Source organism: Chamaea fasciata, unplaced genomic scaffold (genome assembly GCF_029207755.1).
Source record: "Chamaea fasciata isolate MVZ Bird 193981 ecotype frontalis unplaced genomic scaffold, bChaFas1.0.hap1 SCAF_1, whole genome shotgun sequence".
Classification (NCBI taxonomy): Eukaryota; Metazoa; Chordata; class Aves; order Passeriformes; family Sylviidae; genus Chamaea; species Chamaea fasciata.
Genome location: NW_027094086.1, coordinates 104,811,751 through 104,827,794, shown reverse-complemented (window position 1 = coordinate 104,827,794; position 16,044 = coordinate 104,811,751). Strand labels below are relative to the sequence as shown.

Sequence of the window (16,044 nt, the reverse complement as noted above, 5' to 3'; positions counted from 1 at the left end):
GCACTTGGGTGCTCGCAAGTGCTTTGTTTGTGAGCTGCAGTGATGAAAACTATCAGGAATTGAAGAGTTACATCTTTCTCTTATCACAAACTTCACAATTTAAATACAATTGCTAATCACACAGCTCACATAAAATTACTCTGAAGTGCAAATTCAAATGCAGCCTTTAAGGCTTTTGAAATACTGCTGGTAAGCACCATCTCTAAGAACGTGACATTGTATTTTGGTTGCACTATATCTCAGCATGCTTGATATAGAAGAGCATCTGTCCTTACTGATGCTAATGGGATTTTAGAGAATTCACTGAGAGCCAGGGAGCACCAGGACTGCTGAATGATGGATATCCTGCCTGGGATGGAGCAAGTATGTTTTGTATCACTTCCCATCAGCTACGCCACAACAGCCTCAGAAATCGAATCTGGCTTTGCCCCAACATTTGAAAACAACAATTTGCCAAACATCATTTCAATGTATATTTATTCATAAAATGCTTCCAGAAAAATATGTCTAGAAACAAGAAATTTTCCCATTCACCAGCTGCATCAGAAAGACCAAAGGGCAGAATCAGGCAGGGAACTGTACTGACCTGTGTGTGGGTTGAGAAGGATACTGCCAGGCGGTATCCCTGCAGCTTCAAGTGGAAGAATGATATAGCTGGTGTTGCTGGGGGCCACCTGGCCACTCATCCCGTTCTCAGGGTAGGACATGCTGCCTGAAGAATTGGCTGTTACCCCAGGGACGAGAGATGCACTTTGGAGAGGCTGATGTATTCGTGACAGTGATCCTGAGGAGCCAGCACTGCTGGAAGACTCTGAGCCTAACAGGGAGACATAACCACAGCAGGAAGGGAGGGTTACCAGTCCCCATCAGACAGGGCATATACACAAGGACAGTCTTCACAGACTGCAAAGGCATGCACCACTCCATGCCCAGCTAGAAGGAGCAGGATTGTCACTCCCTACTGAACCCAGAGGCAATTTTTACAAAGCCCGCTTTCCTCATGCAACATCGGCTTCCCCTCAGCCAGTAAACAGATTTACCAAAGAGGAACACAAAATCCTTAGCATGTATTTAGAATACCAAGGTATCAGTTCATAACGTATAAAAACTAAACATAGTGTTTATAAATTAAAAAAAACCCAAACAAACAAAAATGTAACACAAAAAGATAATCACCAAACATTCTCTGTAACTAAAAAGCAACAGCAAGTGAGTTACCAATCTAGTCACAAGGTAGCTGTGCAATATCCACATTAACTTAAAGCTACCAAGGATGCTACTTAAGACTTTTGCCACTGGTTTTTCAGCACCAAATCTATTAAAATTGATCAATCAAGATAAATCAACTGTGCTAAAGTGCATTTGTGCCTGGAAGAGTGGGAAGACATTATTTTAAACCCCAAATACAGTTTTCAAACTTCTGAGATACTACCTGATTAGATTTTAATTTGCTTCACAGAAAAAAGACAAGAATCTCTGAGAGCATAAGGCTCAGGTGATCGGCTTCCTTCAAGCAGGGTGGTATGCATGCTTGCTCTACAGAGCAAAGTATGTTTTAATTGCAACCTCTTTCATTTTACTTGAGTGCACTGTCTATGCATCTAACCTCCACAGTGTTCATCTGCAGGTATAGACTAAAAACAAGGATAGAATTCAGACTTCAGTTTAGCAAATCTCTTTGAGGCAAATTATATCCTTTCAGATATGGGATACTGTAGGTGGACTCTGTGGTAGACTGTTTAGAGCCTTAAATTAATTTTCAGTCAAATGCATTTGAAATTCATTTATTTTCTCATATTTAGAGAAATTAGAGCAAAAGAGGTTTCTTCTGAAGAAAACACACCAGCATCCTATTACTTAACCGAGGATTTTTCCACAGATTACTGCAGGTTGTTGTGTAACACATTTTTTATCCATCTTCTTCAAACTTCGTATTCATCCAGCAATCACTACAGACACAGTTCTCTTTATGAGCTGTGTACTATTTGCCATCAGTAGGAAGAACCGTGCATCTGCTTCTCCAGTATCTAATCAAGAAAGTAATAGAGAGTTCCAAAGAGTTTTTTAGTTTCATTAAATACATTTCACAGTTGTATTAGTTGCTCCATTTTTCTTCTCCTTATAGACTAAGGTTAGAAATTTAGAAATATTATTCCTGAAGAAATAGTTTTATTTATTAGGTAATTTCAGATTCCCATGTTTCTACAAATTGCAGAGTTATTCCTAGAGGTCAACCTCATCAAACTGCAAGTAGTACTTGGCATCTTCCTTGCAATTGCAAATGCAACTGCTGGAGTTCAATTTTCTTCCACATCACTTACAAGGTCCTTTGCTGTACTTCCCTGGCCTTTTTACATGCACTTCATGTTATTTCGTTGAGTTCTCACTTTACTTTCTCCTCTTTTCCTTCAACTTTTGAATTCAATGGGTCAGAAAGCTACCTGGAGATGGCAGTGGTGATGAGATTTCTTAAACCTCCCATTATTTCTAAGCGTGTGAGTAGTATCAAACCTGAACTCAGACTCTCTCCACTTTTTGTGCTATTCCAATGAAATGCTATTGGCACAAAAGAAGATTGCAGCTCTGACATTCAATTGTTTGGGTTTTTCTTTCCTCTCTTTCTGCTGTTTTTATGGCAGAATTATGTATTGATCTACACCAGCTTCCGAATTATTAAAGCCAGAGGACTGCAACAAATTCAGGTGTACTCATCACGTAGAAGCGGTGGAAAATGCTTTGAGGCTATCACCACACATTGGTCAAGCTGACAACTTTGAAATCTCTGCCTTAAAAGATCTGAGATCTACTCTCCCATGTCAGTAGATCAAGTTAGTGATTCTGAAATAACACAAAACCGTATCAAGAGTTTTCTGAATTTAAAAAGAAAAAAAAAAATCCAGAAATTACTGCTCTACCAATTTTGCCCCCATTTGTACTGTACAAGAATGATCTACTTTATTTAGTTCCATTATTGTAACTTATTTCCTATAATTTTAAGTCTAGACCTATTAAGCCAAGTATGTTCCAACACTAATGTTTGGAAATTGACACCAATTAATCTTGTCTTTGTAGCTCTGATTAGCTGTTTTCACGCTGCCTAAATATGGAATGGGAAATCACTTTATAATGAATTCAGTACTGTAGAAAAGGGGAACAAAATAAACTATATGACTTTATTCAGATTCATATTAAAAGATGTCTTGCTAAAGACTTCTGAAAGGAACTTGGACTAAATGAGATTTTTTGCCCCCATTACACAATCTAACCTCTTTTTTCAGTATGTAATGATAGATACTTCTTCTGGATTATTCTATAAATTTCTTGTTCCTTCACAGTTGAGATAATAATAACCTTCACATTCTCATCACTTTCCATTAATTTTTTTTAAGTATTCTGAGAGATACAGAAGTTCAAAGAGCTGTAAAGAAAAAGAGACAGAAAAACCACCAAAAATGCTTAATAGCTTAGAGGGTTTGCAGAGGGAGAGTGTGGAAGTACCATTAATTTTCCAATATTCTAAGTACTAGTGAGTGATGCAACATGTCCTGCTCTATTTTCCTTGGATCAGCATTCAGTATCTGATGACTCTGAACATCTCTGCTCATCCCAACTTTCAAGTCCAAGGCAAATTTCCCCTTTCCTATCAACTACACTTTCAAGATCTATCCACTACCACTGCTTACTCCAGACCACCATAATTTTCAGGAACAGAATGCTGGAAGCATTTTTGTCTTGGATATAGGCTCTTGGATTAGAAATACTTATTTGCTACTTCTGTAAGTCACTTGCCTTTCTCTATGCAACAACATATTCAGTGATTTTTTAATGAAAGTGGCATGTGCTCATGTGAATGTGATTATTTCTCTCTAAGCTGCACTTCTAAAAATAAAACTGATGTTTCAGCACAGTCAGTGGAAAGATTATGACTGGAAGCAGTTGGCTCATGACCTGCTGCCCATACATTAATATTCTGACAGCTTTTGCTGGATGTACAAGACTCATCAGGCTAACGCCTGATTCAAGTAAATTATAAAGAAGGAGAAATCCAGTTCCAAAACTCAGAGAAAAAATATAATATACAATTAATATAACATACAATTAATACTTTATTTAAAAAAAAAACCCAAAAAGCAACAAAACCAAAACCTAAACAACAAAACAAAAAGCAAAGGAAGGTTAATGTACTAAAACGACTGAAGTAATGTATTGAAATGCCTTTCTCAACAGGAGTAGCACTGAGCACCTAATAGGAGAGATTAGACTGTCTCCAGTTACTTGGAGCCCTGCCAAGGAAGTTAATGATCCCTCCAGATCTGTCTCAACACAGCTAATACCCCAATGCAACCAGCTCTTTTCAAGTATGGGGGAAAGAAATACAGTCTGACAGATGTGCATTCCACTGAATGGAAAATGCGTTAAGAGACGCTAAAGGTGCAATAGTAACAACTTTTAAGCCTCCCAACAATTATTTAACTAGATATGTCGATACACATAGAACATTTCTTTGAAACACATTTTCCCTCATGATGTTAAGACCTATTGCAATGTGTCAGTGACACTAACATGGTAGTTGATAAGCTAGATTTTCTCTTTTTGAGTGTTACAGACTGAACATGTACATCACTGTGTCCCTACAGGGACAACTATTTCACTTACCACTCTTAGTCAACCCTAGAAAGTTTATTGTATTACAAGAAAGCTAAACAAACCAACATTTTGTATGATGTCCTAAGTAGTAGGAATGCAATCTGATTGAATTTTTTAAAATTATTAACTCCCTACTCGATATTGAATTATAGCTTAGAACATCTCTTTGTATCAACTGAACTACAGAATAGCAGTGAAGGAAATTTTATTTGCAGTGTTCAATCCTTGCTTTTCAGTAGAACAGGGTTTTCTAAACGATCAACAGGTGCATGAAAACAACCATCAGAACCAATAAGATAACTATGTAATGAGTTTCAAAGAGCCTCTTTTGTAAAGTTTGCCAAAATGAAGTAACATAATTCCTTTGCTAAGCTCCAGTTCCTGTGCAGCTGAATGCAATAAAGTCTAAGACTAATTGCCACTACTGGACTCTACTGCAGAGAACAGCATGTTCTGTGATCTCTATGTGAGCCTAATGGGAAGCTAACACCTTCCTGTGCCTCAGTTCCTGCTTGTTTGCTATGTACCACTAATTACTGATTTACCACAGGTTAGGGGCAGAACATTTAATTTTGGTGACAATATGAAAAGTGATCCAGAAATGCTACAACATTAATATTGCATCACTGCATACCCTGTTGAAGGCAGCTGTGAGCCTCCTGTAAAAATCTTGAAAGTTTTAATACTCCTATGCTCAGGAAGAGTGTTTAACTATGCTTCTGGATGACTGCTATATATATAGAGAGAATAACTTTCACATTGAAAGAGACCATAAATATTTTCCATAATTTAGCCAATGAGGAACATTTTAACCCACTAATGATTTCACACTGATTTCATACAAATTATATGCAAGACAAAAGTATTTTAAATTTCTAACTGTGAACTATAAAGTTCTTCAGAGAAAAGTCTTTCTGAAGGAGAACTAGGACAGAATTGGTACCTAGCAGACTCTGCCATGCCACCATGGCAGCATGCCTAATGTAGGTAGCAACACCTCTTCATTTCCACTTCAACTACAGTAGCAAAATTAAAAAAAAAAAAAAGAAAGAAAAGAAAAGAAAAAAATCATCAAAATCACCCAAAATAAAAAACCATGATCAACCTATAAATGTCTACTGAACTACAGAACACCAAGGGCTGCCTATGACAAGAGGAGAAAGTAATGAAGATAGTATGCAAAACATGCACAATCAAGTATCACTTGGTACCTAATGCACATTAGAAAATGCAAATAGCACATGGGGGCTTTGACTACTGTATGAATCCACTTAGCATTTTTTTGGTGAAAACACTTTTTCAAGACATATTTCCCCATTGTTTAATGAACTGTTATTCTTTTCTGCTTTAATGCCATTCAATAGCATTTTATAGGGAAGGATGGAAATAGTGATTAGGATAGTAGTTCTTATGACTTTTTTCAGGCTGACTGAGTTTGTGTCATGGCTTTGAAGGCATTTGTTTGTTTTGACATCCAGTCTTGCTCTTCTTCCCCACCTCTTCCTTTTCTCTTGTTGCTCTTTTACTCTTTCTGTGCCTTGGCTAGCTTTCCAGTTTAAATGCATTCCTTACAAAAAGTCAAAGCATTTAAAAAAGAACATGGAATTTTAATATCACTGATGTTTTAAAAATGTATTATAAGAGCTTTCATTTGAAAGCAATTTGGGGTTTGGCGTCCACAGGGTGCAGATGCATTTACAAGTATTGGCATCCTTCACAAGTCCCTTCTTTAATACATTTCCTAAATGCATTCTTTTTACTATGCTTGATTTTAACACTAAAATGGCTTCTTAAAAATATTTCACTTGCAATTAGATGTCTCCTCCAAACTGGATTTCCCTGACAGCATTTTAAATGCTCTGCACCTCTGCAACACAATGGTGCAGAGAAACACATTCACCTGCACTCTACTCAAGGTAGAATGATATTAAAAGAAGTATAGCAGGAGCCTGTGCCTACTCCTTAATTCTTGCACATCAAATTCAGTTCTGATGCTATGAACATATTCATGGGAGGCAAAGAAATGTGGAAGTGAAACCATAGTCTATTCCATACTTCAAGCCTCACTGTATAGCCTATGCAGTCTATATTCAAATAAAAAAAAAAAAAAATACATGGGAGTGTAGTTTCAAAACTACATACACACCGAAATTGCACCTTGCCTCCCCTGGGGCAGATCCCATGGGCAGACAGAATTCCTGATAGGGAGGACTCTGTCATCTCTCCACCTGGCTGAACACAGAGATGAAGGGACAGGGGGCAATGGCAACAAGTTCCTGCCCAACACAGCAGGCAGGAACAGGTCTCTTGGGTTTTTATCTCACTGTCTCAGGTGGCTGGGATAACAGATGTGAGGCTCTGCAAGTGGAAAGGAAGTTCACTTAGCTGGAAGCTAATTCAGACTGCTCCCTGCATCAAAATTGCTGCCATAAAGAAACAAGTATGGGTCATGGTCATGGGGAAACTTGCTTGCTTGAAGGGAACAGAAGGCCCAATATGCTGATTAGATCCACTTCTTTGGGTTGTCTGCTGCCTCCTCAGTGCCTGACTCAAAAACGTGAAAAAAAAACTTTTTACCATGATACTCCTCTCAGATCATTATCCATTACTGATTTTTCAGGTAGGCAGCAATGAAGTCCCAACAAGAAGCCTATGAGCAATCAAGAGACTTCAAGGCCTCAGGATGATTGGTTAAGGGATCAGGAGAAAAAGCAGTGCTCTCCTCTGCCCTTCCAGTTGTAGGGACTGACAAAGGCAGAGCCAGCAGATTAAGAACAGACTGAGCCTGGTGTCATTGACAGAACTTTTGGGGTTTTAACCACAGGCTGGTTTTATAGAACATTAAGCCTGCTGGTGAAAGACAGGGTACAACTGCTTCAGAGGGGGAAAAGTATCTTTGCAGATGAGTTATCAAGTCTTGAAACTTGATTTGTAAAAGGTTTGTAATGCAGCATGCCAGTGTTTAAGGGATGGTGTGCTAGTGAGGCTCTTTGGTCTGACATCCCAGTGGAGGCAGGGGATGCAGATGCATGTGGCAGTGAAGACACAAAGGTTACTGATGTGTTAGAAATGACAGAAGTGCCTGAGAATGACCAGTAGGAATTACATCTTCTTCCCACAAAAAGGAAGCAGGATCAATAATGCAATTTAAGGGCATCACATCAATGCACACAGCATGGCTAACAACACAGGAGGAGCCGGAAGTAACTGCAGGGCAGGACAGCTGTGACATGACTTGCACAAGTGGAGTGCTGCAGCGGATGGCTGGAAATGCATCTGAAGGCATACACAAGGAGAGACTGATGGTGGGATATGCCTTATATGTTAGAGAGTGCTTTGATTGTCTAGAGCTTGATAATGGTGATGAAAGGGTTGTTTATCAGTTGAAATCAGAGAAAATGTCAACAAAGCAGATGCCATGGTGGGAGTTTGTTACAGACCACCCAAGCAAGATGAAGAAGCAGAAGCAACATTCTGTAAGTAGATAGGAGGTGTCTCACAATCACTGACCCCTGTTCTTGTACATGACTTTGACTTACCAGGTAACTGCTGGAAATACAACACTGCAGTGAGGAAACAGCCTAAGAGGTTCCTAGAGTGCGTGGAAGATAACTTCCAGGTACAGCTGGTTAGGGAGCCAGCTAGGGAAGGTGCCCCACTGGGCCTGTGTTTTTGTGAACAGAAAAGGACTTGTGGGTGATGTGATGGTTGGAGGTTTTACTGGGCACACTGATCATGAAAACACAGTTTTCAACTCTCAGAGAAGTAGGGAGAGGGGTCTGCAGATGGGCTGCCTTGTACTTTCAGAGGGAGGTTTTGGCCTATTCAGCCAACTGGCTGAGAAAGTCCTTGGGAGGCAGCCCTGAAGGACAAAGGGGTCCAGGAAGACTGGACATTCAGCAAGAAGGAAATCTTAAAGGCACAGGACCAGGTTGTAACCATGTGGTAAAAAAAACAAACAAGAAAAGACAAGACAGCATGGAACATAGCCACCCTGGCTCAGGAAAAAAAAAAAAAAAAGGTTATGTAGGGAGAAAATTAGAAAGGCCAAAGCTCAGATAGAACTTTATCTGGCTACTGCTGTAAAAGACAACAAAAACACTTTCATAAACACGTTAGCAACAAAAGGAAGGTTAAATATGATCTCCATCCTTTATTGGTTGGAGGGAGAAACACAGTCACAAAGGCTGAGAAAAAGGCAGAGGTACTTTATGCCTTCTTTGCCTCAGTCTGTAATATCCAGACATGTTCTCTGGGTACCCAGTCCCCAGAGCCAGAAAGCAGAGAAAGAGAGCAGAACGAGGTCTCCATAATCCAAGGACAAAGTTAGTGATGTGGTACAACACTTAGACACACACAAGTCCATCAGGTCAGATGGGATCCACCCAAGGATTCTGAGGGAGAGGGTGGAAGTGCTCACTGAGCCACTTTTCATCATCTATCAGCATCCGTACTGGGATGTCTCAGTCGAGTGGAAGCTAGCAAATGTGATGCCCATCCACAAGAAAAGCCTGAAGGAGGATCTGGGGAACTAAAGGCCCATCAGTTTGACTTTGGTGTGAGAAAACTTAAGGATCAAATCATCTTCAGTGCCATTATGTGGCATGTACCAACCAGGAAAAAGGGCACAGCCAACATGAGTTTATGAAAGGCAGGTCCTACTTAACTAACCCAATCTCCTAAGACAAGGTGACCCACTTGGTAGATGAGGGAAAGGCTATGGATGTTGTCTACCTGGACTTCAGAAAAGCTGTTTTTCAACACTGTTTTTCACAGCACTCTCCTGGAAAATCTAGCTGCTCATCACTCGCATGGGTGTACAGCTCACCCTGGCTGATGGCCAGGTCCAGAGTGGGGGTGAACAGAGTTACACACAGCTGGAAGCTGATCACAAGTGGTGTTCCCTAGGGCCAGTCCTGTTTATTGTCCTTATCCACGATCTGGACAAGAGGATCAAATGCATTCTCAAGAAGTTTGCAGATAATACCAAGCTGGGAGGGAGTGCTGACCTGTTGGAGAGTGAAAAGGCTTTACAGAGGGATCTGGACAAGCTGGAGCAATGGGTTGAGGCTAATTTTGTCAGTCAGTAAGACAAAGTGCCAGATCCTGCCCTTGTGTCACAACAACCCTACACAGTGCTCACAGTGCTAGAGGCTTGGGAAAGAATGGCCAGTGGAAAAGGACCTGAAGGTGCTAGTCATCAGCCAGCTGGATATGAGCCAGTATAGTAGCCAAGAAGGCTAATGGCATCCTGGCCTGAATCAACCATAGTGTGGCCAGCAGGACCAGGGCAGTAATTGTCCCCCTGTATTCAGCACTGGTGAAGCCACACCTCAAATCCTGTGTCCAGTTCTGGACCCCTCACTACAAGAAGGACATTGAGGTGCTTGGAGCATGTTCAGAGAAGGGCACTGGAGCTGGTGAAGGGTTTGGGGCACAGGTCTGATGAGAAGTGGCTGAGAGAAATGGCTCAGAAGCTCAGAGTTCTTCTTGCTCTCTACAGCTACCTCAAAGGAGGTTGTAGCAAGGTGGGGGTCATTCTCTTCTTCCAGGGAACAAGTGACAGGATGGGAGGTAATGGCCTCAAGTTTCATGTGGGGAGGTTTAGGCTGGATGCCAGGAAAAGAATTCTTCACTGAAAAAATTGTCAAGCATTGTAACAGACAGTCCAGGGAAGTGGCTGAGTCACCACCCCTAGAGGTATTTAAAACACTTGTAAATGTGACCCTTGGGAGCATGGTTTACGGGTGCACTTGACCATGTTATGTTAACAGTGAAACCTGATGACCTAAAAGGTCTTTTCAGCTCAAGTGACTTTATGGTTGTCTAAAATTTTAAACTACATTCAATATCCAGAGATCTAAAATGTAATTACTATGTCAATGGTTTAATTTATTAATTCTGAAAACACCATTCCACAGCATCCTGAACTACACAAAAGCTACTGTAAAATTTGGGGGGTAAGAGTGAAATCTGACCAACTCAGGTTTGACAAACTGGGTGTAAATTAAGTACCATCCATAAAACACTCTCAAGCTGAAAGAGCACTAAGTGCTATGTATTGATTACCATTTGTCCTGTACTATAGGTATCAAATGAACCAATCTGATGGAATCATCTGATGACTTCATTATTTATTATGCACTTTCAACCTAAAGTATAGTAGAACAGCTTAATGGCATAGCTTGAAATTACTTAGATCCAGACCCTGTGACTCACTCATATGTTAATATACTCATAAAGTTAATGCAAATAAATGCAGAATTCCCACCAGATTCATAGTCTCCTTAAAGGATGCTTTTGTTTAATGGGAACTGAACAAGAACATGGAGTGACTGTGGGACCTCTGTGAATCCACCATGTCTGCCTGCTTCCACCACAGCCCCAACTGCCACCACCAAGGCAGAGGTTGTATTCCAAAATACAGATCGGGTATGCTGTGCAACTTTAGCAATGACAGTAAAATATTCTTGGATTTGTCTTCAGATATCTGACATTTAATTATTCACAACTCAAAAATATTAATAAAAAGGTAAAATCTGTGCTTTCTCTGAAAGGAGTACCACCTTTTCAATGTACAATGCAGATGGTGTTCAAACAGGGTGTGTGCATACTACACTACAGGAAAATCTTACCTCTCCTATGATATGCAAACCTCATACAGCACATTTTTTCTTCATTCCTACAAACTCAGGAGCAGGCACCCAGACACTAGCATCCACAGAGGGACATACACCTCTCCTTTGTAGAGGAAACACAACTGTTTGTGTATTTTGCCATCTAGTCCAACCAGGGGAGTCAGACTACCTGGTCTCTGAAGGTCCCTTCCAAACCAAACCATTCCGTGACAGACCATACTCAGACAAGCACCAGCACAGCCACTTATCATCCATCCCACAAGAAGCACTGTGAACCCAATACAGTACTAGCTACCTGTTTTAGACAGTTTGCCGGTACTTCTGTTACTTGATGAGCTATCTCCTCTTGTCAGGACGGTTATCCCACCAAAACTGGCTGTCTTTGTTATGGCTGGCTTCAAATTTCTATTTGAACTGTCCGAGTCTGTGCTGCTCCATGGCCTCTGGTGGTCTGTCCACTTCAATTCGTTCTCTGTACTGCTCTGTCGACTGCCAGACGTCTTCCCAATGCTGTCTCTGTTACCCCTACAGACATCACAAAACACAGATTTATACACAAATAAAACCATGTCAAGGCAGAGTCTATCTTTACATACCCTGCAGCAACCCTAATAAAGAAAAGGGAAATACTCTGCCTTTACAAAAGCAGGTCTGAAATAGGTTTTGACCCCCATACTTATCTGCCTTCAGCTTGTAAACACTGCTATACCCTTTTTACATGCACAGCACTTCCCACCCTCCCCTTCTGTATATCTCCCCAGAGCACTTTACCAGATGGGGCTGACACAGCAGTATTATGCAGCATTTCTGATGCCTGTTGAGTGTTCTCTTTCCCCAGCAAGCCCCTCACCACTTCTCACTTTACTGTCCATCCCCTATGATGTTTTTCTCACTAACTTCACCTGCCCTCTACCTTTGTCTTCATATCCTTATTTCTGTAGCAGCTTGCTCCCAGTCATTATCAGCTTTGTGAGCTCCAAAGCCTTGCCTACATGTGTCCTCTCAGTGTGACCCCAATCTCTTCACTGCTAATGCTTCACTTAGAGTAAAGTCAGTTTATTTTATTTCCCCTCTGCATGGAATAATCGTGAAATTCTCTGGGTAGAGGCTGCCTGTCCTTGAACAGTTGCAGAGCACCCAGTGTACTGCGAGTAATAACACAGTAAATTCTGTGATCAGAATTTGGAGCAGAATTTGGCTTATTTATGGTAAACTACTTACACTGTACTGCTAAAATGACAAAACCAAAATGCCTACCATGGCTTAGAGTACCTGTTAACCCAAGTGATGCTTGTAACAGTGTATTTGGAAGGATTTTAAAAGACATTTTCCACTCCCCTGTCATATATTACAGTATAATAGCTTGCAGGCTCAAAGCTCTTTCTACAAATCAAAAGGATGGGACTGTATCTATTAATTTTTTTTTGGTCCGCTTTTTCCTTGTGGACTTGGTTCCTGCTTTTTATTTGTAGAACCTGCGGAGCTGTGCCACTTGGCACATGAAGGAGGCAGCGTGTCAAAGATGGGACCAGGCTGTTGCACTCCTTGCCTGTAACATAGCCTCTCTCAGATGTGATCAGCAGTATAAACCTGTTGACCTTTGCTAGACCCACACAGTAGGAAAGCATGAAGAGAAACAGCACAGAAGCAACAACACAAAAAAGGGAAAAATATTTTAAAAAGAAATCATCCTCTAAGATTTAATCAGAAAGAAAAAAAACCCAAAGTATATTATTTACAGACTCTTTTGTACTCTTGTGCTTAGAAATTAACAATTCTCTTCTATTTATATTCTAGTGAAAAAGAAGGAGAGAAACAGAATGCTTTTGCAGCCCCGTTTTCTGTGGCTTTGGGTTACAAAAAATTTCTTTTAGTTCCCCAAACTCAAACAGATATTAGCTATTAGGACTGTGTGTGTAGACACCTCCTAAGTCCTGCATGCCCAATCCAAGACTCTCAGATCATCAAGGCCAACTCAAAGCAAGGAAGTTTTTCTGCCTGCTGCCGGTGGTCATGGGGTGCAGAAGCAGATGCTCCAGCACTGCTCGTTATCTGGTGCAACCTCTCCACCCCCTCTGTGGCTGCTGTGATTACATGCAGACTCAGCAACCCCACTTCAACTTCTCCTCACACATCCATTTCTCCTCATCGTGAAAAATTACGTAATATAAATGATAGAGGTTTGAAGTGACACATGCAAACCCCGAAGCACACAGACATCTAGTGAATATCTGCCTTGCTGTCCATGTGCCTTAACAGATGAAGGGCACACTTCTGAAAGCATCCATTCCTTCTGCCTCCTCTGCTTAAGATGTGTGGCAGCTGACTGACTTTTAAAGCAGCCTGGTTGATGTGAACTGAACATGGGAGAGCTCACGGTGGGGGAAGACAATCTTTCTAAAAGTTTCAGAAGAACACTATCACCACCAGATTCAGTCTTCCATAGATTCGGTGTGTCAATTGGGAGAACTGCCCTCCATGAAAACAGGGACTGACTCTTAATGATTTTATGTTGGCTTGGGATGCTCTTTGGGATATGGGATGCATCTGAATGTTCTCTGTGCGGAAGGAACTGGAGTTGGGAAGACAAAGTTAACAGAAAAAAAGTTTCAAAACACAGATACTTCAGATAAAGGAACTTCAATCCGTTTTGCCTCAAAGTACTATTACTTCAGCTTTTAACAAACCAACAAAAGGAAGAAAGGTCAGTCTGGGCACTAGTCTATGAAACGTGCCTGTCATATATGCTCAAGGAAAAATGAGCTACCACCAGTCTCTCCCAAACAGTCACAGTCTGAGCAGCCAGGCAGCTGAAAACCTCATGTGGTTCCTGAGGCAGTGAACCAAAGAAAAGGGTCCTGTTGTTACCTTTGCATTCAGAGAACATGGGAAGAGTGGGGCAGAACTCTGTTCTCCATGCTCCTTCCCAACCGGCAAATTGAAATACCCACACAGGTCAAGGTGTGCCTTGGCAAGGACACAGATAGAATCACAAGTAGGATACAGTGGGGAAAAAAATATTAAATAAAATTCATACAAACCTAAACAGCTGTCTTTTCTTATGCATATCATTGCAAATGCTACTGTCTTCCAACAGCCTACTGAAAAATGAAAAGAAAGATTATGCTAAAAAACATTTTAATTCAAATTTATCTGATCTGTAAAGTTTAATTTGATTTCTAGATACATTTTTCAATTTGTGCTAGATTCAGTTTAAAGAACCAAGACTAGAATTGTCCCCTCCTCCCTCTCCCATAGCTGTACACAGTCAACTGAACATCAAAAACACCAGCCAGGGAGGCTGAGGGCCATTCAGCATTTCCTGTTACCGAGCAAGGTAATTCTCAGAAGCTAAGGAACCATACATCCACATCCAAAGGAAAATTCATAAAAATATCACCTAATAAGAACATAAAAAGTTCAAGCCAGCAAAATACTGCATATGTAATTTTAAGTACTTGCTAAGTCACTTGGAAGTCTTTGCAGCTCAGAGAAATGCTCAGATCCTCTGACAAAAAAGAAAGGCAAAGCACTTAAACACAAACCTAACTTTCAACACAGCCAATCAACAGGATTGCTCATGTGCACAGAGCTAGGTACAAGTTTAAGTGATTCACCTGTCAAAGGCTGTAGGACATGCAGCAAGGAAAAGCAGTGTACTGCAGAATGAAGCTGAAGTCTCCCTCAGGACAGCAACAGTGCAGGCAGAACAATTTCCAACCTGGCCTTTTATTGGTCTCCACTTGGGTATGCATCCTCACACTGGGCTGGTCAGTCAGCTCCCGGGTTCAAGAACAGCAAACCATGTGCAGATACCAGAACTTACCACATTCTCCTGCACACACGTGTGAGATTGAATGCATAAACCAGGGGAGGCCTGGCTATGGAGTTCATGGTTTATCCCATATAGATACCCAACCTACTCTTGGCAGCACAGCCTCTGAGTGCTTTCCATGCTGACTTGGAAATGTGAACAACTGTGTCACCTTTCTTGCCCCAATCTCCTGAGAGGGAAAAACAGGTTTATAGGAGCATCCATTTTTTGCTTTACAGGTTCCTCTGTTGTAGCTTTGATTTATTTTGATTTATTTTGATAAAACATATTTCCATGGTCACAACACAGAAGCAGCAGCTGAGGAAACACCCTTGTTCCTCAGAATATGAGGTGGTAAGATGACAGTGGTCATGATCTCCTGAGGGCCTTCCCTCCTTCTACTTACAGAAGCATCCATGGGAAAAGCTGGTTTGTACCATTACTGTGGAGTCATTTTCTATGGGAACAGCTTCACCCATAAATGCATCTGACAGATGTGAGGATGGACAGAGAACAAAATACTGTGAGAGAGAGCATCCCCTTCTTCAAGGGGGTGATAAACAGTTTTTAAACCTGGGCAGGACAGACTTGGATCAGCACTGCTCAAACACTCACCAATTAAATCCCCACTTCTGGTTAAAATACTTATCTGCCATAAAGGTGCACAATTTTTAAGATTTTCAACACAGTTGAACTACTTTACGGCTGTTATGGAGCCAAAACTTCATATTTTGTAGATCTCAAACACAGTTTCCTCTTCCCTTTTTCTTTGAGTGGATTTAACATAACAAAAGTAACATTCACAAGAACCATCATGCAGTAATGCAAAGTAACAGTGAGCTCAAATATCACCATCTCATTATTACACTGCAGCAACAAAGCAGGAACTTGTGTGGAATTTGTGAGCCTTCACAAGCAACAAGTGATGTCAATGCTGCTGCTCAG

The 16,044-nt window shown here is 40.9% G+C and overlaps 1 protein-coding gene across 23 annotated transcripts in view; it reads right to left on the bottom strand.

Moving 5' to 3' along the window:
* The window catches only part of ARPP21 (cAMP regulated phosphoprotein 21), a 142,075-nt gene that overhangs the window by 51,819 nt on the left and 74,212 nt on the right, over window positions 1-16,044 (bottom strand). For 14 of the 23 annotated variants that reach the window (XM_066191922.1, XM_066191933.1, XM_066191895.1 and 11 more), the window contains 3 exons: window positions 14,327-14,386; window positions 11,578-11,810; window positions 587-817 (listed from right to left, as the gene is read on the bottom strand). In XM_066191922.1, coding sequence (XP_066048019.1) covers window positions 587-817; window positions 11,578-11,810; window positions 14,327-14,386 — 524 coding nt within the window. The remainder of the gene's footprint in view (window positions 1-586; window positions 818-11,577; window positions 11,811-14,326; window positions 14,387-16,044) is intronic. The other 9 variants (XM_066191947.1, XM_066191987.1, XM_066191964.1 and 6 more) reach the window with 3 other exon arrangements.